The following is a 25766-nucleotide window of genomic DNA, read 5'->3' as shown; positions in this document are numbered from 1 at the left end:
GCTACATTGGCGGGGTGGCTGCAGCAGCATGTTGAGAAGAACCACATATGAGGATTTCACGCCTATAAAGTCTGTGTTATAGAAGTTGTGTTTTATTTAACGCTACAATAAAAAAGGATTTTGGGAGCAACCATGGCGACTGCGGAACCTGGCGGTGGAAACCAGCGTCTGGTAATTTTCTGCACGTTGTTACGGATGTATACAGTCCCATATACTGTCGTTTTTTTATTAAACTATAATAGTTACAAGCTCAGCGGGTAGTTAATGAGGCGTGTGCCAACGTCTATATGTAAATATATATTAAAGGGGAGGTTAATCATAGCGAGATAACGTGCAAGCAGAAATGTAGCTTAGCCTTAGCTTAGCAAATGGCGATTGATTCGCTTGTTTACAGGTCGTTTACATAGTCAATGTAGTGCATTTTGATACAGTAGCGGTTAGCGACTCAGGCGAAGGGAATTCAGTCTCCTGTTCGCAGTTTGAGCAGCAGTTATGCTAAAGCTAGTTTGTGTTTACATTTGCAAAGAGCACCCTCATCATGGTTCCTGCAAAAAAAAGTAATTGTTGCATTCATCTAAAAATAAGGCTCAATTTACTACAATTTGGTATTTAAATGCCTTTATATAATCCTTTATGAGTAAACAAGATGACATTTATTCAGAGGAGCATCTATTTATCAAATAATTTACGGATGCCTCTCAAATTAACATCACACATAACATGGCAGATACTTTGACATTTAAAGGGGTAGTTCGGAATTTTGGACATAAGTCCTAATTTCCAAGTTAGCCTGTTTGTTATTTATCATTGGAGACGTTTTCAACAAATTTAATTTAGTCCATCTAGTTGCAGAGTTCTCTGGTGCTAGGCAACAGCAAGTCAACGGTTGTGGCTAGCCTTCTAATAAAAACAGTCTTACCCCACTCCACAGTACACCCGAGGCAAATCAATTATAACGCCAAACTATCAATGTAAATGTCTGTTGAAAGAAAGAATAACCTTGGAAATAAAACCAACCTCGCATCGCATCAATCATTGCGTCTTGAGGGACTAGTTTCTCAGCAATAGTGAAATTTTACTTTGCTCCTGTTAGTTGTGTAGTAGTAACCAAATCACTACAGCAGAAAGTAAACAGATAAGCACGGGACACCTAGTAGTGGCCTAGTACAGTGGGATTTAATCATTGGATTGGAGACAAACGACTAGGCGACATTGTGCGTCAGTGTGCATTTACCAATTGTACAAATAAACCTCACATATGGGAACCACAAAGTTTCCACCAATTTCCAGTGCGAGATCCAGAAAGGACTCACCTGTGGCTACTTGCTGCTGGCTTGGACATTAACACACCGGTTGAGACTGTACGTAAAAAGTCTATATGTAGTGATCATTTCAGACCAGAAGACTTCCAAAAACCCACCAATCTAAAGAGCAAACCGTCATTGACAACAAATGCGGTGCCATCCGTCTTTCCAGATGCACCAACAGCCACTGATGAACAGGTAATAACTTTTGGTAGGCTACTCTAGCTAATAAAGCTGGCCCCTTTCATAATGTTAGCCCACTGATAGATAGATGATGACAACGTTAGTGGGAGATAACTTTACTTGTATTTATTTAACCTTTATTTATCCAGGAAAAGTCTCATTGAGATAAAAAATCTCTTTTTCAAGAGAGTCCTGGCTAACGGTATTGTTACAGTTCAATGCATTTTGGAGAGTGACAACGTTAGCTAACGGTATAGCTACACTCTTGGTACCTGGCTGGGCTATTCCGGCTCGTACAGGTACGGTTCATTGGATACAACAAATTCCTCATCATTGTCTTCAAAAGCAGACTCATCGCCAAGTCCGCCAAACGTGGCCATATCTTGTTTATTGAATAGGCAAATACAATTCCTTCATGCACTGTACTCTGCTTCTCTAGCAATGACAGCGGCAGGTAAACAAACTATTATAGAGCCGGTAACCTATTTAATCCCTGCATTCCGAATCGCATACTCTTTCTTTTTTCTATTCTACATACTAGATCCGACGATAAAAATAATCTAGTTAGGATGCAGTAGGCATACTTTTGGGACATACTTTTACGCTCTTATTTCATACATTGCGCCTTGATCTTGCCTCTTGCATTTATATCCGTTGCATCCCCGTTTGTTTTCATTTGGAGGCTTCGTCGATGTGACGTCACTTCACGTGCGCACCGGATTGTGGGTCGCCCAAATAGGATGCAGTTTTCAACATTAACAATCTTGGCCAGATGAAGCAGGACATCCGGGTACTTCTAAACATCCTAAATCTGGACACATGAACCGGGACATCCAAAATCTTTTTTCTACCATACTAAATAGTAGAAAGTATGCGATTCGGAACGCATGGATTATCAGTCCACCACTGCCGTGGCCTACTACCAGGAAGTGTAATGCTGCCGTTTTATTATTTTTACTAACATTATTCTTTCTACACAGTCATTTACATCGATAGTTTGGCGTTATAATTGATTTGCCTCGGGTGTACTTTGGAGTGGGTAAGACTGTTTTCATTAGAAGGCTAGTCACAACCGTTGACATGCGCTAGCGTAGCACCAGAGAACTCTGCAACTAGAAGGAGTGAATGAAATAAGTTGAAAACGTCTCCAATGAAAAATAACACACTGGCTAACTTGGAAATTAGGTTCTATGTCCACAATTCCAAACTACCCCTTTAAAGCACTTTGAATGGCCTTGTGTCTGAATTGTGTTATATAAATAAACTTGCCTTTCCTTATACTTTCAGAATTGTTTAGCTGTGTCAGCGCTTACACCACCCACAAGATACCAAAATATGTTCAGGACCCAAACGGTTTATCCGACTAATCTTCTCCAAATACCAGCTACTGGCTTCCATTACCAATTAGTCCCTGTGTATTTCCTTCCCTTTTCCCCATTGTTTTCCCATTGTTTAGCGATTTCTCTTTCACTCCACTATGGTGACGACTACACACAGTGATTGTTGTTTACTACTCTAGCTTCTAACATGGCCGACATGAGCCATAATGCAACGTTCCCTTAGAAGACGACTTGCGCCACAATTACTCGGTGTGCATGTGCGCCCAGGCTGTGTCACATTTACGTGATTGGAGGCCTAGCATTGCAGCATACAACATATTCAACTAACTAAGAATGTTCACCTATGACACATGCATTGAACCGGTTCAACTATCATAATCATGAAAAATCACATGATCTCTACAAAGTGGCGTCATAAATAAATACAAATAAGTATAAGCAATAGTTATGTGCTGCCACTCTGGCAGGCACAAAATAACAGTAACAATTTGTCATGCACAGGACATGGACCCATTGATTGTTAAATGCTGCACAAAATGTGGACGGCCGCGGAAGGGACACAAGCTGCCAATAGGAGACAATTGCACAATGGAGCCACTTCAACACTTCATACAGCAAAACATTGATGCCAGAAATAAAAGGATGAATCTTATCGACCATAGGAGAAGGATGAAGGAACTACTAGAACAACCCGACAAACTTTCCCTCTACTACAAGAAATCCACATCGGTCTGTCAAAATCCTTTGCCCAGTGCTTACCACCCCTATTAACTGTTTGCCCCCTACATATGTAACTACTAACTGCCAGTCCTCACTGACTAGAGGTTGAATGCCGAAGTTCAAGTCTCTTAAATCTATTTTTAGCTATTTTCTCCAAAGTTACCAGATTGCAACTTTAAGTGTTCCGCTTTAACATTTCTCTGTACTGTTCTGTTTTGGGAAGAAATAACTCGGAGCAGTCTGATTCATTGGCATTATCATTTGTCAGACTACGGTTGCGTTTACACCAAATCAGGTGGTGCTGCGAAGCGCCGCGGTGGTGGGAGTTTAACCTAATCAACACAATAGAACACCTTTTTTATGTGACGTCAACCTGAAAGGCAGACACAATGCCAGGTGACTCTGCATCTGTTGACTTCCATCTCGCTGATTCCAAATGCTTCTTCAACTTCATTACACGTCCTTATTACGTCACTGGAAGACACCGTGTTTGGCTGCCGCAGCGTGACGTGGGCCTGCGTTTCTACAAATGTTGAGAACGTTTCTACTTTTTTTCGCAGCAGCTAAAGCGGATGGACTCGCTCAAATTAATTTTTGGAAGAAAATCGTTTTCATCACACCGCCTGATTTGGTGTGAATGCAGCCTAGGGATAAGGAGGGCAGTAAAAGCTGTGCATGCATTCGTTCATATGTTTTTGCTAAATTCTTGTGTTTCTGTGTGCAACAGTGCAGGAGGAGTAGTGTCTCAAAAAAAGTTGCCTAATTAGAATAAGATAAGATGTATAAGCAATAGTAATATGTGCTGCCCCTCTGGCAGGCACATAGTAACAGAAACCATTTGTTATTAGGGCTGCAACTAACGATTATTTTGATAATCGATTAATCTGTCGATTATTTTCTCGATTAATCGATTATTTATCGATTAGTGTTTTGGTCCGTAAAATGTCAGAAAATTGTGAAAAATGTTGATCAATTTTCCAAAGCCCATGTTGGCGTCCTCAAATGTATTGTTATTTCCAAAACACACAGATATTTCAGTTTACATAATAGGATTAAAGAAACCAGAAAATATTCACATTTGAGAAGCTGAAATCAGAGAATTTGGACATTTTTCATAAAAAAATTACTCGAAACGATTAATCGATTATCAAAATAGTTGGCGATTATTTTAATAATCGATTTGTCGATTAATCGTTGCAGCTCTATTTGTTATGCACAGGGCCGGTACCAAATGCTTGAAAAATGCTGCAAAAAATGTGGACGGTCGCTGAGGGGACACCAGCTTCCAGTAGGAGACAATTGTACCTTGGAGCCAGATCCACACCTCGTAGAGCAAAGCAATGCTGCCAGACAGCAAGCACGGAAAGCTTGCCATTACAGAATGAGAAAGAGACTGCACCGATGGGCGAAGAGGAAAATGAGGGCTGAACAGAATGACGGAGCAGATACGTCAATGAACATCTGCTGTAACCCCGACCAATCCATTAAAGTTGCCCACCACCACACGAAGTGCCGACCACAAGTGATGATAACAAACAATACACTGGTCTGTCAAAATCCTTTGCCCACTCCTAACCACCCCTCCTTACCACCACACAGTCAAATGAATGAAAAAAAGCGTTTTCGCCGCACTGCCTGATTTGTAGTACATGCAGCCTAAAGATAAGGAGGACAGAAAAAGCTGTTCAAAAGCTTTGGTTGAGACTTGTCAAACATGTGATCTCCTGATTTGTAAATATACGGGAATTCCATACTGATACTTTGTGTTTACTTTACATCCATCTCACAGGTTTAGTTTAGTTTTACACTTCACACTAGACAAACCAGCAAAAGATTAAATGTTTTACAACCGCACGAGGACAAAGTCATTCTTCTGGCATTTTGCAGAATATAAAATGTTCATTGTCTTTCACAGGTAACGGTGGGAACAGATGCAGAGTCCATGGAGGCTGGTTCACAGCCAGGGGCGTCATCGGACATCCCAGATGCCGAGTTAGTACAAGGAGCTTCTGAGGCGTCTGTGGTCTCGTCTCCTGTGTCTGCATCTCCTCAAATTGCAGATGAGACAGTCAGCACGGTTTTGGTTCATGGTGCAGAGGTGACCAGCACTGAGGTGAAATCTGAGGACGAATTAGAGTTAAAAGAAGAAGAAGAAGACATTAAAGAAGAAGACATTAAAGAAGAAGACATCAAAGAAGAAGACAGTAGTGTCAGTGCGGAAACAAATATGGACAAGAAGGAGATAGAGAGCACAGGAGAGAAAGTAGATCCAGACACACAGTCTCCGGATCCTAAACCGAGTGCTTCTACACCAAACGACCTGGATGAGATGATGGACATTGGAACAGTGGATGAGGTGGAACAGGAAGCCCAGATGAAAGATGAAGAAGAAGAAGAGGAGGATGGTTCAATGGACGTGGATGGCGGTAGTTCACCGGCCACTTCCAAGACGGGTAACGCACAAGGCTTGCTTTTTCAAATAGAAACACTTCCAGAGTTACTTTTATTAGTTATTAGACTGTTAAGAGTGTCTCATAATGCCACTCACTCACTCACTCACTCACTCACTCACTCACTCACTCACTCACTCACTCACTCACTCACTCACTCACTCACTCACTCACTCACTCACTCACTCACTCACTCACTCACTCACTCACTCACTCACTCACTCACTCACTCACTCACTCACTCACTCACTCACTCACTCACTCACTCACTCACTCACTCACTCACTCACACACACACACACACACACAATTGTATTAGTTATTAGAATGTTACGAGTGTCTCCTAATGCCTGTATTTAATATTCTCCCCACACAGCATCAGCTTCAGAGCACAGTAACGCTGGTAAGGAAGAGGAACCGGATGAGAAACCCACTGTGTTACCCCCACCAGATGACCAGGGGGAGGACGTTAAAGTCGCTGTGGACCCATTTAAGTCCAGCACGCCTCCATCGTCTGAAGCCAGTACAGGTGAAAGACCTAAGAGCAGTGGTGCTGGGGATGCTTAACTAAAAGGGAAATTCACCCCCTGCAAATGATGTAAAATAAACAGAATTTAGTTTTTTATATGATGATCAAATCCTGAAAGATAGTCTCTTCAAATGACTGATGTTAAAGCTCTGCCGGAGTGATCTCCAGACATTCCCTGTACGCCCGCACTACCTGACCCAACTCATCAGCAGATGGTGATCAGTTGGCAGTTGACTTCAAACGGATGTTCCAACATGCGGCCTCAGATCACATGATACGATCACAAAATCGATCATAGACCTTCGGCCTAGGGTGCCCTGGTACCTCGAACACCTTTTTATAATATTTAAAAAAAAAAGTTTCAGGCTCTGGATATTTTTTTCCACAAAGCCCTGTTACTGTTGCAATAGAGGATTATTCTCTGTCTTGTGCCTTATTCACAGTTAACCCGTTCACATGTTATGTTCCTTCAGGACGGGAGAGCTCATCACCAGCGACCATGACAAACGGGATGAAAGTAGTGAAACTTTCGATACCACCATCAGACACTGTAAGTAAGAATGTCTGCTTCAGTGTGTATAAAGTGCTTTGAGTGCGAGAAAAGTGCTATATAAATTAAATATATTATTATTATTATTTAAAGTTGAGTTAAAGCTGTAACTACACTGCTGTGCTCCTCTAAAATGTCTGACTTATACGTTTACATCTGTACCGTTCATGTCATATTAGTACATAGAAAACTAGTATTTAGGATACACACATGTAATGGTAGTGGAAGTCCAAACAATAACAACTTTTTTTTCTTCCTGTTGTAGGATAAGTCATGTGTTGCCAATCGACCAATCAAAACCCCTTCCCCTCCTTCGGTCTCTGTGAAGGACGAGCCTGTGGACGAGGAGTACGATCAAGCGCTGATATCCTCAACTTCTGAAGCCGACGTCAAAGATGAGCCCAACACTGCAAAGGTCACTCACTCACTCACTCACTCACTCACTCACTCACTCACTCACTCACTCACTCACTCACTCACTCACTCACTCACTCACTCACTCACTCACACATTTCTGAAGGATTTAAAGTTAATACAAATAAATTGATACATTGATAAAACATTGATCCCAGAATATAAAATCAGCACACTTTCGATTGCATAAATTGGAGGACTATACACACTCCTATATAACTAAGTACAAACTGCCCACCTACTAGGGTTTGAGCGCACATTGACCTAAAAGTGACACATGGCTCAAATTCAGACATGAGAGCCGGATGTTTGTCACGTCGGCAAAAGTCTTAAGGCTGAGCTTCAAAGTTCACAAATCACACAGCAGAAGAAATTCATCACACCTTTGTTTGTTGTTTTTTATGTTGATCACAGCATGGGTCGTTTGTAAAATCTGATTTTGAAAGAACACTAGTGCATTCATCTAAATTACAAATCATATAATTATAAACGGCATGTTTTTATGAATATGTAACCTCCGTCTCACCACAGCAGGAGGAGTTGAAGATCGGGTCGGTCTACTCTGTGACTCCGGCTGCCGAGACGCGGCCGCTGCCTGACGTGACGCGGCCGCTGCCTGACGTCGGCCCCTCGTCGCTGCACATGTCCTGCTCCAACTGCAGCACCAGCCTGGTGAAGGGACAGACGGCTTTCCAGAGGAAGGGCTCCCCGGCACTCTTCTGCTCCACCGTCTGCCTCACCACGTCCCTCCCCACGGGCATGGGAGCCGCTAAGGTCTGCTACAACTGCCAAAAGTGAGTTCAACAGAGAACAATGTCACTTTTTCATACAATTTAGACCGTCGCGAAAGGCAAATTTGACCCAATGTATACCCCTTGTATAAAGGCATATGTTATAAATAGTTAATTCCTAAAAAACTACACACCTTTACTCTGCTTTCTGGCCATAATTTGCCACAATGCCTCTCTTTGCACACAGCGGACTGGAGAAGATCTTGAAATCTTTCTTTGTTCGGAATCGAGAAATCGATTTTTGATAAGGGAATCGTTTTGAATCCAGAATCGATTTTGAATTGAATGGTGGGATTCGAAAAGATTCCCAACCCTACTTATCATATACTAGACATGTCATACATAGTCATGTGATTGACTGTTCACCTACAGATAATACATTGTGTCAAACTTGTGCTGATTCTGGATCTGCTATTGATCTCTCCTCGCTCTCCCAGGTTGATATTTCGGCCTCAGGACGTCATCCTCGCTCCAGACACTAAAGGCGTGATGAAGGATTTCTGCAGCCAGAACTGCCTGACCTCCTTCAACTACAAGAAGAGCGCCACGGCCAACAGCCAGAAAACACTAATGCCCATGTCTCTCTGCAGCATGTGCACCAGACCCTGCATAGTAAGTCAAATGAAATAGTTTACGTTTATTTATCAACTCGTTTTTTCTTGATTAATTAATTATTAATTTGATTTTTTTTTATCTTGGGGGGGGGGGGGGGTGAGGGAGGGGGGGTGGGAGTATTTTTTTTAAACATATTTTACATTACATTTCTTTACAATAGTGCTGTTTCGTTAAGTTATTATTGTTATGAAACTGTTCATAAGATATCTTTCAAGTACATAAGTAGTTTAAAAAACCTTTGACCATGCAGCCTTTTGTAATCTAAAATTTGGGAAGTGAATATCTTAAAACATAATAAATGTTCCTTTTTTCCGTCCCTCCTACAGAGTAAACACGAGGTCATCCTGAATCGTGCCGTCCACAAGATCTGCAGCGACGCCTGTTTTAACCGTTTCCGAACCGTTAACAACCTGGCGGTGGCCGGCTGTGCAAACTGCAGCTCCTTCTGCCACAACAAACCTCTGATGCTGAAGATGGATGATGGCAACAAAACGCTGTGCAATACAGAGTGCTTGGCCCAGTTCAAACAGGTAAGAAAAGTCAAAGTTAAAAATGTAAATGTAAGGAAATAAAGGACACTAAAGCCTTGTTTCCACTGAGTGGTACAGTTCGGTACGGTCAGCTGTTATTTGTGTTTCCACGTTCCAAAGTTGGGAAGGGAACCTAAATAAGCGAGCCTAGCCACACCAAGTAATTTTTTATTTTTATTTTTTTTTAAGATATTTTTTATTTTTATGCTTTATTGATAGTGTAGAGACAGAGTTGAAATGGGGCAGAGAGGGGAGTGACATGCAGAGAACGACCTCGGGCCGGAATCGAACCCGGGTCCGCAGCTGGCCGAGGCCCATGGGGGGGGACGCCCTACCAACTGAGCTAAGGGCGCCCCCACCAAGTCATTTTTCATTGTAGCACCAGTGGTCCAAAAAGCGTCGAGCTACACCCTAAAGTTCGTTGAGTCGTCGAGAGAATCATCATTTCCGTGCGAGATATAAACCGTTGTGTATTAAACACTTGTTGTGATGTGTCAATTGTTCTGTACTTTGTGAGCACAAAAGTCTCTGGTTCTTTCTGAAGAAAGGTTTATTCAAACGTGCAGTGTGAGTTAACACAAAGATCATTAAAAAGTGCCCGGTGTCTGCCCCAATTAACAACCTTTGTCTTTTTGAATCTCACAATAGAAAACCAAGATAAACCATCCGTGTGCAATGTGTCGCGTTAGCCGGTGCCTGTCGGACACGGTCGACCACAAAAACCCTGACGACTCTGTGAGCCTCTTCTGCACCAGCAGCTGTAAGATGGCTTTCATGGTACAGAGTGTCAGTGCATCAGGTACGGGACAAGCAGATTTCTATTGTGTTTTGATCTTGGCATTTAATAGAAGTTATTTCTTTTAAATACAAAAAGATATATGTTAACTTTATTTTTCCCTTTCTCTGTTTGTAAATGTTAGGTTATTATTTTTTAAAAATTTGCTTTTGTTATTTTTCTTTTTCTTTTCCTTTTCTTTTTCCTTGTTCGAAATAAACACAAATTCAGAAATATATATATAACGCATTGTTTCCATTTGAACAGGTTCTCGGGTGAATTGTGATAATTGTGAGAAGAACACGGTTCCATCTTACCACCTGGCCATGTCGGATACTTCCATCAGGAACTTCTGCTCTCTACCTTGTGTCATGGCGTTTCAGGTAACGAGGTTTAACAAACTTTATGGCCTCAACAGTAACATGTCCTTTTTTTATAGTTTTGTGGTTGGGTCATTTTCAGACAAAGTTTGTGTTACTAGAATTATTTCACCAAGTGTTTGAATAATTGAAACTGAGTCAGGCCTTCTTGGAAGTAGGTGAATTTACTTGCAAACAGCATGCAAGGGTCAGACAACATGTATCACAAATGGGCTTACATGATTGAATACATCGAATGAACAGTGTACAGAGATTATATGCAAGAGAAGTTGGTGTGTGCGCAAACACATACTAGGTTTGGTGTGTCCAGCCCGTTTTGCTGGCGAAAGCAGAAACATTTTAATTTGGCAGATAACAGGATATGGGAATTTTAGGGAGTCTTTTCTTACTGTGCACATGAATGCGTCATACCTCTGTCAAGGCTAAACAACAAACTTGTAGCAAAACACTTTGGAGTTGAAACTACTGGGACAAAGTTCAACAGCCAGAAAGCATGTATTGTGCATTAAAATATTATACAATAAAGCAAATTAAATTCTGTTAACATTCCACCCTTTTTATAATATTTAATGCAACTTTTTGCAACACTTCAAAGCAAAAGGGCAAAGCATATGAGTAGATATATTTCAGTCAAGCAGAATAATATCAAGTACATCAACATCACAGTTGTGAAAATGCAAGTTTGTGTACTGGTGCTATATCGTCTATGTACAGTTTCAGAGAGGACAGTTTTTTGCAGAAGCCAGGGAACAGGAACCAAGATCGTCTTGATGGTCAACAAGTCCTTTTGTGGCATTCTGACGCAAAGTGTCCTTCATATCACAGTCACTGGGGGAATGGTTATGTAGGATATTACCATAACCGATTCAGATTGTTCCTCAGTGTCCAATTGTCCTTATTGAAGCATGGTCAGCGTCGTCTTCTCCTTGCATCTGAAACAGAATGAATTTGAGCAGTAACATGTTCTCAAAAGAAATGCTCATCATTCTGCCAGGGTTGTTTCTAAAATATCATCCTATCCATTTTGCTTGCTCTAGATGTCACAATTAACGCACAACAACATTTTAGAATAGGTTTGATTTCATTCTTCCACATTTTTTTGTCTGTGTTTGGGCAGCATTCAAGCACACACAGGCAGTCAGTGAGACAGGCCCTCCCTTTTCTGCATGGGACTGAATCACACACACACCACATTCCTGAGAAGCTCTCTACTTCTCCAAATCTGACATGGTGTTATAGTTTGTTCTTCAAATAACAAAAGTTAACATGTAGGTTAAGTATAGGTGTCTTTACAGTTAACCAGTTTTTGAATCAATTTATATCAACAATACACATTATGATCATATTTTCAGCATAAAAATCCCCTTTAACTTGTAATTCAAATCAAAAGCATTGAACAAGTCTTTTCAGTGAACATTTTCATAAAAAGAACACAAAAGGACGCTTTTTTGTAAGTTTATGCTGGAACTTCAAATGATTGACTGCACCTTTAATCTTTACTGTTCTTTATCTGATTCTCTGGACCTGCCAGCAGAAGAGCAGCTGAGGAGCCGGGGTTTTGGGTCTCAATGGAAAGAGACACAGGAAGGGGTAGAGGAGACTTTTCTTCACCAGTCTCCTTTTTTTTCTAATGTCTATCTTATCATTATCCATATTATGTAATTAAATTTTTTTTTAAATGTAAAATCTAATATCAAATCAAATTACCCAGTAATCTATTTAAACAGGGTGAACACCCCTATTCCCTCCAATTGATTAACAAAATTCACCAATTTAAAACTAGAACACCCTATGTGATGTATTCTAAATAAAACTAATAAGTCTACTCTGCAGTTGTAGACTATTGACAAACATAACAAAACAAAACAAATAAACAACCTGTCATAGACTAAACCCCCTGGAGCAGTACTATATCCCCAGGCTAAGTAACAACAAGCAGCCAGATATCAATTTGTTTCCATAAAACCTTCCCGAATTACAAAGAACTCTCAGTTTAATGGAACAAAATATACTTTGCCTCCATAAAACCTTCCCAAATTACAAAGAACTCTCAGTTTAATGGAAGAAAATATACCCTGTTTCCATAAAACCTTCCCAAATTACAGAAAACTCTCAGTTTAATGGAACAAAATATACCCGTCAGAATAAAGGGACCACCCTTGACCCCACACTAATGATCATCTAATTACGTACGTGAGACTTTTGTTTTTTACAGTGTAAATTCTCAAACACCAAAGGCTGAGATAGGTTTGTCTCTAGTGCATCTCCCCAAACACTATAGGTTGAAATATTTTTCTCTTTAGTGCATTTTCCCAAACACTACGATCAGTTATTCTCCCTTACGGTAAAACCATGAGAAATACTGCTTCATAAACTAGTTTATCTACATAAAACAAAGGAACTACCATAATTCCTGGACAAAACAAAATCAGCTGTTCATATTCACCTGATTTCAAGAAAGCCTCGACTCGCTCAGGCTCTGGATTCCGTCACCCCTCCTCCGTCCAAGTAGAGTCTGCAGACAGCCTCTTTTGTAGCAATGTTCACTGGAGGTCTTTTGTCGAGAGTCGTGGACTCCCCCGTGCCCGGTGCAGGCTCTTCTCGTCCAGAGGATGAGGATGTTGGATCCGGCAATCTCGAAGGACCATTTGTTACTAGAATTATTTCACCAAGTGTTTGAATAATTGAAACTGAGTCAGGCCTTCTTGGAAGTAGGTGAATTTACTTGCAAACAGCATGCAAGGGTCAGACAACATGTATCACAAATGGGCTTACATGATTGAATACATCGAATGAACAGTGTACAGAGATTATATGCAAGAGAAGTTGGTGTGTGCGCAAACACATACTAGGTTTGGTGTGTCCAGCCCGTTTTGCTGGCGAAAGCAGAAACATTTTAATTTGGCAGATAACAGGATATGGGAATTTTAGGGAGTCTTTTCTTACTGTGCACATGAATGCGTCATACCTCTGTCAAGGCTAAACAACAAACTTGTAGCAAAACACTTTGGAGTTGAAACTACTGGGACAAAGTTCAACAGCCAGAAAGCATGTATTGTGCATTAAAATATTATACAATAAAGCAAATTAAATTCTGTTAACAGTTTGACTTATAAAGCCTGCCATATTGTTACTCCTTTCTTTCTCTGTGTACAATAATGCACCTGCAAAAGTCAGTCATTGTTAACTCAAGACTCCTGTATTATATTTTTGGTTTTGTAGGACAAGTTTAAGAAGGCCCAGAACCAGATGAATATTTTTACCAAGCTGCCAATCGGATCGCCCCAAATCCAGAGCATCATTCCTTCCCAGCCTCTGCGGGACGTCCCAAAAGGGCCGAGCAAACTGGGCTGCTCACAGTGCAACCGCCACATCACCTCTAAACCGGAAGTTGTCCAGATCAAGGTGTGTGTGTGTGTGTGTGTGTGTTTTTTCTTAAGACAAGAGTTTGGCCTACTCAATGTTCAGTTTGGGTTCTTATGTTCCCAAGATTAACAGCTGGATTATTCCTACAGTGTTACGAAGGTAGAACGTTTTAATGCACTGATCAGAGGGACATATGAATTAAGATTAAAATCATTCTATTAGTTGGTTACATTTTTAGTTAATAACAAACTAAATAATTCAGTAAAATAATGATGCAAACTCTCCATAAAACAATTATTATGCCAATCATTTTATGACATATTTTAAAGGTGTAGTCAGTGATTCTGGAGAACACATTTTTTTTCAATGTAAATTTCCCCACTGCAGGCAGGATGAAAAAAGGCTAATTGGATCATATATATTGTATTTAATAGCTAATCTTATCTGTCCTATATCTTACTTTGTTTGTGCAGGGTAAAATGGTGTTCGTGTGTGGGATAGAATGTTCTCAGGAGTTCAGGAAAGTCCACAATGTGACGTGCCTGTGTGAATACTGTAACGTCATCAAGATCACCGGCGACGCGCGGAGAATCGACAACAAAGATTGCTTCTTCTGCAGCGATGGTAAGTACACAGTTTAATCTGTATTACAGTGTAGAAAAGTATGGGAAAGTATGGAATTTAATTTCAGTCTTTTCCAGGTCTAGATAAGCATGAAAAGTCCCCAAACATGGACACAGACATAGTCAAAATTCAACATGCGTGTTAACGGTTGGATTTTAAAACCACTTATAAATATAAAAAGTTTCTTAATATTTGTATTCACATGTCAAATATGGACTGAAAAATCTACCGTAGTCTGAAAATTAAGAATTAAGAAAAGTATGGAATTTTGATATGGAAAATGTAGGAAACACGGTCATTGGTTGTTTCAGCGCTAATGCATGTATTTAAAAAAGATAAAATCTTGGTTTGTGGTATGCATGAACACACTGACCATATATAAACAAATATATTTTGAGCAGGTGTGAAATAGGGTTGGGCGGTATGCTCAAAATCTTCTATCAATGTATAATTAATTTTATATCATGCTAGGGGTAAATTCCACGATCACTTTAGTATTGTTTTCAATGAATGCCTTGTCAACCATACTGTAGCTTACTAGGTACCATTGCATTTGATTATTTCTTCAACTTTAGTGTGAAACATAGAGAATAATCCTTTATAGTGTCCCTAACCCTCTCCTTTCTCTCTTCTCAGGCTGTAAGCTTCTGTATAAACACGATCTGACCAAAAGTTGGGGCAAACACTGTCACTCGTGCGTCTACTGCCACAGCGTGTCCAGGAAGCTGGTGACGGCGCAGTACGGAGGATCCACTGAGGAGTTCTGCTCGGAGGACTGCCGGTCCAAATACACCATGCTCTTCTGCCACGTAAGAAAGCATTAAAGCAGATAGCACAGCCACGGTTATACTAGACTGACATTAGTAAGCTGTTGTAACATTCAATGTCTTCATTTGACTATCTGGGATTTAAATAACGGATATCAACAACATTAGTTTGACTAATCGGTATTACAGTTTTACTATTATCAAAATGACTGAGATATCCCTTTATTATAGTCATGTATATATTGTGCATCTGACACCTTTTTTGAGATATCTACAACATATTTTGACTTATCGTAATTCCATTTCAGCATATCTATATTGTTCTTTTTAGACAATATAGATATGTTTAATTGAGGTAAATTTAAGTTTTGACCACTCCAAATGTTATTACAGATATCCCATCTCTCTAACTGTAATTGTGTTTAGAAAGATTTGAATAACTGATATCTAAAATGCATATCCAGACTGCCTTTTAAATAATACAAAAAGACATTCTGCAACAACTAATTGTGTTTACTAACCGTTTTCTCTCAGGTTGCAAAGTGTGAGACGTGCGGCTTGAAGGGGAAGCTGAAGCAGAGTCTCCCTCTGCTGGGAGAAGTCAAACACTTCTGTGAGACCAGCTGTCTGCTGCAGTTCTGCTGCGACACTGTGACCAACCAGTGCACGCTCCCCAAAGGTGGGTTACTGTTGCCATTTAGTAGTAAATTATTCCCGCCCCTATAAACAGTTTTCCAACAGGAATAGACATTGGAAAAACTCAATAAATAACAAATGCATTTGATTTCAAAGGAAAGAAAAAAACTTGAAAACATGTTTAAAGGACCCTTTATATTATTAAAACACCATATTTAAAATAAATCCAATTTTATTTGAAAAGTGATAATTCCTTGTCATAACTGTTCCACAAGTTAACCTGTTTGACCATTCCAAGCTTTACTAACCTCCGTTGTGGTTTTTATCCTGATCTATTTTAATTTTCATAAATAATACACAAATAAAATTGATCGGTAACAGCTGCTGATTCCGTGCTGTGTTACAGGCACATGTGAGGACACGCCCGTCATCGCCAACGTCATGTCACTCGCAGGGAAGCTTAATGCCGCCGACAGAACTGCCAGACAAAGTACAGAACACACACACACACACACACACACACACACACACACACACACACACACACACACACACACACAATAAATAAGTATGCTCTTTATGTCAAACGTGTTAGAAAAAACTGTGTATGCTCATTGTTTCGAACTTTGTCGTTGTCTCCACAGGCTCAGTCTCTAACGTGAAATCAAAACGCACTGGACATGTAAGTTGCCGTACTTTTTAAATGTGTTTTCTACACAGTAAAATTCTGAAATATGCATAAAAACTTATAGACGATTTCACTGTAAGTTTTTAAAAACATTAATTCAAGATTTGTAACTGGTCTTGATGTCATTTCTCTGCCCTTCAGATCAGCATTCAGACGGATACAGTCGGAGTTCACGCCGCTCTCCCCGCTCCAAAGATCATGAAGAACAAAGCGCTCCTCTGTCGGCCGATGGTTCAGAACAAAGGCATCACCTGTAAAGCACAGACGGTCGACTGCGAATCACAAACTGGTAAAAGAAAACACTCACTCACACACACACACACACACACACACACACACACACACACACACACACACACACACACACACACACACACACACACACACACACACACACACACACACACACACACACACACACACACACACACACACACACACACACACACACACACACACACACACACACACACACACACACACACACACACACACACACACACACACACACACACACACACACACACACACACACACACACACACACACACACACACACAGTTCTTCTTTGTAAACAACATCTATACATTCTTCTGTTACCTGCAGTGACTGGACAAACCTTCTTGTAAACCCAGCGCTGTTAGGAGACGTTGAAGCTTGTTTTACAAGCAAGGAGAATAAGGATTTCTTTGCACAATCATGAGGACACTACCGTGTTCATGTTGTAACATTCATTCAGTTGCAAACCTGTAAAATCTTATATTTGTATTTTCTTCTCTACAGATGATGCCTTCCCTAAAGTCATGATCATTCCCGTCCCAGTGCCGGTGTATGTCCCAGTCCCTATGAACATGTACAGCCAGTTTGCACCCAGTCCTGTGGGCGTCCCAATACCGGTACGTCAAACCCTACAGCCACCACTGTCTCTCTTCTCATCCTGATTACAGACTGTCGTGTTGGCTAAAAATGATCCCACTTATTACACGGCTATTTAATAGATTAATTTATTAATTGATGCATAATGTTGTATAAGTTTGGTTTTATTGATTTAGAAAACACTTTTAACTGCTTACAGTATAAAAAATAGTCCACTACGGGTGCAACGTACTAGAGTTTGTTTATACAATCAGTAAAGTTTATGTGAACAGGTGACTTTGTCAGTCATAGATCATAGAATGGGATCTGTGAAAAGAAAATAATAACAGTATTAATAATATTAGTTGCAAATAAAAATAGCTTGAATTAAATAAATGAATCAAAATAAATGTATTAAAAACTAGCCTTGTCATATTCTTCCTCCCCCAGCTGCCTGTGCCCATGTTCCTGCCCGTGACCATAGACAGCGCTGAACGCATCGTGGAAACCATCCAGGAGATCAAGGAGCGGATCCCCTCAGACCCGTTTGAGGCCGAGCTCATCCTCATGGCCGAGATGGTCGCAGAAGACGATCAGAAGAACGTCAAGCCAGAACGACCCAAAGAGAAAGTGGAGCCCAAAGCGAGCCAGAGACCGGAGGCTCCTGCTGCTACAGACGGTACGGGAAGAGTTTGAGATGTTTAGAGAGAATGTGTTAAAGGATATTTTGCTCTGTAGTTGGTTTTAGATTTAGGGGGAAAAAAAATTCTAACATTATTTTAGTTGAAGGGAAAGAGTTTTAACTTTTTAGAGAGAATTTGTTTGAGGAAACTGGAAAAACAATCAAGAATCAAGTGCAATCAGCCGTAATGTTACAGAGTAAAGACAATATCTAAGGAATGGTAAAAAGAACACTCTGCTCATCTTAGTTTGTAGAAAGCTTACTGTAAGTTCTCAAACAAACAGAAAACTGCTATTTGTCTGCAACTGACCACAAGACAAAAACAAACCCGGCAATACTCAATAAAGATACTGTGGAAATAGATGAGATAAGCTGATACAGCTCTTTGCAGTCTTTTTACTGTAAGTATTCTATGTCCACATTTCACATCAAATTATTTCCCACAAATGTTTTTATGTTGTATAGATAATTTTTTAAAACATTTTTTTTTAATTAATGATTACACTGGATGATGAGTTCCTGTCACGTGTATTCTACAGACCACGCCAGTAACTATAGCGACGACCTGGACCCAGACGACTTGGCCAGTTTCCTCTGGGATGACGTAGGGTTCCGGTCTCCAGGGCGACCGTACTCTGAGAAGCTCCATCCGCCCATCGACATTCCCGTGGGAAACACTTACTCTGAGCCGCCGTCTCCAGCAGCGCAGCACCTCGACATAGAGGCCGACTTCACTGTTGGTGAGGAGATGAGATGGACAAGCTAAAAAACGCAAATTTAGTGATTTATTTGTGTTTTTATCTACAATTAAAACAGTGTTAAGAGTTTTACTTGAGGGACATATGTGATGGTTTTGTCCTAAATGACGCCAACCGCCTCTGAAACACTGGTTTGGCTTTGTAATCTTTTTTTGTTGTTGTTTTTTTTACCTTTTTTTTTATCAGATAGTATTAAGCACAGAGTTGAAATGAGGCAAGAGAGAGGGAAGACATGCAGCAAACGGGCCGGGCCGGAGTTGACCCCTGTTCCGCTGTTACAAAGACTTTGCCTGAATGGAACACGCTCTACCGGTGAGCCTTTGCGTTTCTTTGTCTAATGTTTACCTTGTGTTGTTGCTATAGAAACCCTGGAGCGTGTGGCCCGGCTGAGAGAGGAGGCACAGCGATCCCCGAGCCCGCCGCCTACTGCAGCCCGACGAAGACAGACCCACAGGAAAGCCCGAGATAAGAGGGTGAATACCGACTACTGTTGACCATTCAAGCCTAGATCTCACTGTAAAGGACTCTAGGAATAACAACCATGTGCTGGAGATTATGGAATATATTACATTTGCACATGACTTCGTCTCATCCTTATCTTATTATCTATTTTATCCAAGGGTCGTAAACCTATATTAATGTGAGTTTATAAAAACATATTTTTTTATTTCGAGTAAATAAAAATAATAATAGTAACTTTTTTTAAATGCACCAGAATTTCCATTGTATCCTTCCTACTTCTGTCGCATCCTAATCATGTTTTCTACTCTGTCAAAGGGTCGTAAAGCGCAGCGGGCGTCTAAGGCACTAGATGCGGAGTCACAGAGAGGCTCGCACAGTAAAGCCGTCGCCGTTGACCCTCCCAAAATGAAGAGTCAGTACGGAGTGGACGCCTGGAAACGATGGATCCAGTGGAGGCAAACTCAGCCCAACCTGGAGAAACCACGCTTTGGTTGTGAGTCTAAATATACAGAAAATATAACCACCAAAGCTGATCACAATGGTTAATTTAAAGCTATAGTGCGTACCTTTTTCATGTAAATTGATGTCGTTTTCATTCAAGCCATCGTCAAACGAGTTGACAAAGTTGATTTAAAAACCTATCAGCTCCAAAACACTCTTGTACATTTGTACAGCAGCGTTTACAAACTTGCGCAGGAGCTCAAGAAGCGGCCACAGAATGTTTCAGTTGTTGATTCTACTGCTGTGAAAAAAAAACCTGGACGTACAGCAGAAGGTAGAAAATCCATGTGCGTTCACCGAAGGCTTTACCTCGTGTAGATGCGCAGACAGTGTTGTTGTTATAACACACAATTCCTCATGGGGGCGACACACACACACACACACACACACACACACACACACACACACACACACACACACACACACACACACACACACACACACACACACACACACATTAACCTTAAGCTCTACAGTTGTAAAGGAAGCCTGTCGAAAAGATTTTGGAACTATATCCAAGAGCAGTGATTTAAGTGTTTGTCTGTTATACTGAATCTTTGCCCAGACTTAACCTTTCATTATTTGGTCGGTTCCAGCCCGTCCCATCGTGTTGAAGGAGGACCTTCTCCGGTGCACGACCACCGAGCTGAGCTACGGTCTCTGCTGCTTCATCACTGAGGTCAAACGGCAGAATGGAGAAACCTACTCAACAGACAGCCTGTTCTACCTCTGCCTTGGCATTCAACAGGCAAGACCAACACACACACACACACACACACACACATACAATACAACTTCTAACAGCTGGGACCTACAGTTAAAGGTGGAATCAGCGATTCTGGAGAATGCTTGTTGTCAAAAACAAGTTTTGTCAAAATCAGTGAATGTCTCGTCACAATCTGCTACTTCTCGGTACTGTTTGTGTACTTGTCTCTGTAAACTCAAATGTAAACAAAGGGGACCCACCGTAGCTAGCAAAATCCCCGTTAACAGTGAAAACATAGTGAAATAATACATATTCCTCAATGCTCATTTTGAAGCTGTTACCTTCTCTCTCTCTCCGTAGTACCTGTTTGAGAACGGCCGTGTGGAGAACATATTCATGGATCGGTTCTACGCCAAGTTCTCCACCGACTTCTCTTCTATGCTGAGAGGTTTCAAACCTTTGATCACAGCAAGTGGTGAGTCACACATGGTGTTTGCATTTTAAATCTTTCAATATCACTTAATATTGTAGCAATACTTGAGGCAGGGGTGGATGATGCCATCTTTAGTAAGTAGCTTTTTGTCCTTGAAGGCCACCGTAGCTTCTATAAATTCTCCCGAAGCAAGGGTTTAGCAAGGTAGCAATGCAATCTAGAATCTCACCACCAGATGACACTAAATACTCCAATATTGAGATACACCAGAGGAAGCCAAAATTGTGCAAATCAAAACGGAGGAGGATTTGGATCAATTCCGGAGGGACGAGGATTAAAGAAGGCAAAAGCATGGACTTTTTGGATTAAAGAAGGCAATAGCATGGACTTTGAACTAAAGGGATTTAAACTGGTTTGTGTCAAAATATAAGGTTTGAAATCGTAAATACAATGTGCTCTGCTATTGATAACCTAATGGAATGTGTGACTATTGAAATTCAAATGAAAGATACATGTTAATTATCAGCTGTGTGTTCAGAACACCCGATTAAAAAATGGAAGACTTTCTCTGACTGAAGAATTTGTAAATACACTGCATGTTATGGGACTGTAGCCGAGGTCAGCAGACACACTGACTGTTTTGAATACTTTTGCAGATGTGTTTAGACTACTAGAGAAGAAATGGACAAGGCCATATCACTATCTGCATTGTCACAGGCAGAGAGGAAAATAGAGACCTAAAATGATCTGTGTATTAGAATGAATCTTCTTAAAAAAAAAGAAAAAAAAAAATTCTAACTGTAGTAGCTGTGTATCTGAATCTTATGGCAGTGGGGGCGGGACCCGATAAGCCTTTGGCTTCTCCTGCTTCCCTTCGGACGATAACACAAAGTAATATGTATGAATATGCAATGAGAAAATTATGTATTATGTGTAATTGTCCGGAAGAATACTAATAAATAAATAAATAAATATTACACAATGTACCATCAGTTTGTGTGGGATTATTGTCAGATGTCTAATGGCTGCCTCTGTGTGCAGGTTATGTGCATTCCCGTGTGGAGGAGGACTTCCTGTGGGACTGTAAGCAGTTGGGCGCGTACTCCCCCATCGTGCTGCTCAACACGCTGCTCTTCTTCTTCTGCAAGTTCTTTGGCTTCAGCGCGGTGGAGCAGCACCGGCAGCTCTCCTTCGCCCACGTCATGCGCTGCACCAAAACCAACCAGAACAACAGCAAGACCACCTTCCTGCGCTTCTACCCGCCCATATCCACCACCGAGACTGAGGCTGAGACAGGTACCAGTCTGGGTCGAAATAAAATATCCTCTTGAATAACGTTTAGTAACATAATAGATTTTAAGATATGGCAGAATAGAATATATCATTTCGGATCAATCTCAAATCTGCATCATCAGAACCACCGTATTCGTTCATGCCAGCACCAACTACACAATACACATGCAGAAGCAACAAACTGCAGACAGTAGTATCTGTAACTGTGAAATGGATACATAGTATAAACTGTGTGTGTATTTTGTACTGTGTCTTCTTCAGATCCAGAGGTTCCAGCAAAGAAGCGAAAAGAGGAGGAGCCCAAAGAGGAAATCCTGGAGATGATGGAGAACACAGAGAACCCTCTCCGCTGTCCGGTGCGACTCTACGAGTTCTACCTTTCCAAGTGGTGAGTGTAGAACCACCGTCACAGCTACTGAGCCTAGGATGGGAACGCTGCATATATTTTCAGCAAACACACAGTTACATACAGGTAGCGGATCGTGAGGAGATAATCAGTGAACTTTTCAGAAAGTGATTTTTACAACAAGCATTCTCGAGTCGCAGAATATATTTCTATCATAGACGCAGAACTAAAATGAAAAGAAGTGCTGTAAGTTGGTCACCATGTTTGAATGGGAGTGGTAGTGAGTGAGGTGGGAGTTTTTTCTCAGCCGAGCTAAGGGTCTAAGGACAGGGTGTCATACTGTATGGAATGTAAAGCCCACTGAGGCAAATGTCTATTTGTGATATTGGGGCTATACAAGTAAAACTGATTTGATTTGAATCTAAACATTCCCTTCCATGCTTCTTCCAGCTCGGAGTCTGTGAAGCAGCGCACCAACCTGTTCTACCTTCACCCCGAGCGCTGCTGCGTCCCAAACAGCCCGCTGTGGTTCTCCTCCACGGCTCTGGACGACGGCACCATGGAGGCCATGCTGCTGCGCATTCTCACCGTCCGAGAGCTGCATCTCACCTCCAAGAAAGGCAGAGGAGCCGCACAGGACGACCCGCCATTTATACCTGACGGCGAGGAAGAGGGCGATTCAGAGTGATGAAGAGCACACAGGAAAAGAAGTGGCCTTTTTTTATTGGAGCTTGTAGTGTAAATAATTGTAGATTAACTGAAATGTTCATTCAAACACAACCCAATAAACATACAAGTACAAACATGCATACGGTACTACAGTGTGCTTATCGGGAAAGAAAGATTTACTTTCTAAACAACATTTTGACCGGGGGTTTGTAGATGAAATGTCAAAAAGAAGAGCTTGTTTAGGTGAGACCGAGCTGCAAGACTCGGCCCATTGTTCAGACTGTTTACTGCTGTTCTGCTCATCAATGTTATGTTGTGTTTTGGTCTGCTGAATGGTTTCCTCTCATGGAAAAACTTCACACACGTTATGATCCCTGTGCAAATTGTTTTTTTTCGTTCATCCATGTTGGAAATCACTATTAAAAAAAAACAACTTTGATATCTGTCTGCAAGCAAAGGCCCATCCCACAAAAAAAAAACTTGAAAATGTCTTTCTGTGATGATGTTCATGCCCAATATGTTCAGTGGCAAATCTGTGCAAAGTTACATTTTCCAACAATGCATCCTGGTTAATTTCAGTCCGTTAAAACAATTTCCAGACCCAGTTTTTAACCATAGGATTGTTTGAAAGTTATTCTCGGAAATTAATTTCATGACAAAATAATTCCTTGAGTCTATAGGATATCCCCAACCGTCACTGATTTTGAATGTAAAAGATCAGTTTACAATCAGATAATCTGACTTTAAAGGTCTATTCACTTTGTGAGATAACAGCGTGGCCATTGGTTTTCTGTCCTCTACGTATATACAATATTTTTTTATATACTTCCTTATGCCTTCGTAGTTACCCGTGTCCCAATTGATTCTGGGATTAAAAAATGGGTTTAATTACATTCAAGAAAATTGTGTCTTTGAATGTAGCTGATGATGATCCCTGTTTAAGGAGGTTGAAAAATGCCATTTGGAGAAAAAAAACTCACCTTTTTAGTTGATTCAACATACTAAAAATGAATAGACATTGAGTATTGACTTCAATTCATTCACATTGACTTTTTGTGTAAACCATGACCCTGGTATGATATAAAATATAACATATGGTCCCTTCATGTATATCTTGGTTATATTAACCCCATAGTTTGTTTGAGTATGGCTGCCAAGGTTCTGAGTATTTTCTATTGTGTGTTTCTTTTTTTAATAAAAAAAACCCATTTCAAAACTGTTGTTTAATGAAACTCAACAGTTACAGGTGATTTAAGTTACTGTGTATTTACAAAAAATGTAAGGTAAGTAATAGGCCTACATAGCACCTTTTAAAGAAGGCAATTCAAAGTGCATAATACTTTATAAGACATAAGAAATAGTGAAATTGTATTTAAAGGCCCTGACACTAAACACGTAATCCTTGACTTGACTGGGGAGGGACGTGTAGATCTGGATGGTTCATGTTAGTGTTCACTGTGTTCCCGCTGGATTAGGGGGACAATTGAGAGGGACACTTTCTTTATTCTCTCCCCAAATGTCCTCATCGTAGACTGCAGGCTTCATAACATGTCCTCATAAACCACGTACGTCAGTTATAGGTCCATGGGTGCGTCCTCCACTGTGGTCAAGAATCAGTCAATGACGTAGCACGCCGTGATTGGCTGGAGTTGCCGCTTCTCGCCGGGAGAGAACATAACGTGATCGTCACGTGATCTCGGGAGAGACGAAAGAAAAAGAAAGATGGCTGCTTGTGTTTTGTTCATGGTTTTGTTACCCATGCAACTCTTCCTACTTTGAAAAGGGATATTGAAGCAAAGGTAATACGTTGCTATTTAAAGATATACACATTTATTGAACTACCATTTAAAGCAATGCACAATGTGGTGTCAAAACCATCTCTAGCTTACCCAACATTTGCTTGTTATTGTTAGCATGCTACTGCTAGCAGAGGCATGTTTACCCCAAAGAGTAAACAACAGTGAGTTACAGCTCTGTCCTTACAACACTACATTACATATTAACACAATTAGACAATGACTAAGACAGGGAGCGAGCTTCACTGTTGTATTTCATCATTGGTGATCTTTTCAACACACATGTCTTAATGTCAATCATCTAGGGAACATTTAAATATACAGAAAGGGCAGCCTAGAGAAAGACTGTGATTTTAAAAAAAAATCACTTGACAAAGCTGCTATGTGTGGTTGTTTTTTATCATCCTAATCTGTTTTTGTACTTGTATTAGTTTGTTATTTGTGTTGAGCAGCAAATTATTAACGTTATTCAATGATATTCAGCCAACCCTTGCCATTGTTTGCCATGTATTTTCAGAGTGCGATCATCATCACCCAAACATAACTTTATATCTTTGGAAAATTTCCAGCTGTAATGGAAACTCGGGAACTGACTCCTGAGCA

The 25766-nt window shown here is 40.7% G+C and overlaps 1 protein-coding gene across 2 annotated transcripts; it reads left to right on the top strand.

Moving 5' to 3' along the window:
• On the top strand, positions 1–24567 carry LOC307264341 (zinc finger MYM-type protein 4-like). 2 transcript variants are annotated; one of them, XM_080045732.1, is made up of 28 exons: positions 1–171; positions 3329–3556; positions 5463–6000; positions 6374–6526; positions 7000–7076; positions 7342–7491; positions 8022–8284; positions 8719–8893; positions 9223–9426; positions 10075–10225; positions 10469–10584; positions 13804–13986; positions 14421–14571; positions 15208–15380; positions 15873–16017; positions 16381–16464; positions 16619–16656; positions 16804–16951; positions 17446–17558; positions 17968–18196; positions 18739–18939; positions 19321–19430; positions 19735–19912; positions 20517–20668; positions 20987–21101; positions 22101–22355; positions 22614–22740; positions 23149–24567. In XM_080045732.1, the coding sequence occupies exons 1-28, from the start codon at positions 133–135 to the stop codon at positions 23384–23386; spliced, it is 4734 nt and encodes a 1577-aa protein (XP_079901858.1). In that variant the 5' UTR covers positions 1–132; the 3' UTR covers positions 23387–24567. The 2 variants fall into 2 exon arrangements, with proteins under 2 accessions (XP_079901858.1, XP_079901859.1); XM_080045733.1 differs by lacking the exon at positions 3329–3556.
• The last annotated feature ends 1199 nt before the right edge of the window (positions 24568–25766 follow it).

This window comes from Ammodytes marinus, assembly GCF_949987685.1.
Source record: "Ammodytes marinus genome assembly, chromosome: 17".
Classification (NCBI taxonomy): domain Eukaryota; kingdom Metazoa; phylum Chordata; class Actinopteri; order Uranoscopiformes; family Ammodytidae; genus Ammodytes; species Ammodytes marinus.
Note: the sequence above shows the minus strand (reverse complement) of the source record. Positions and strands in the feature narration are given on the sequence as shown.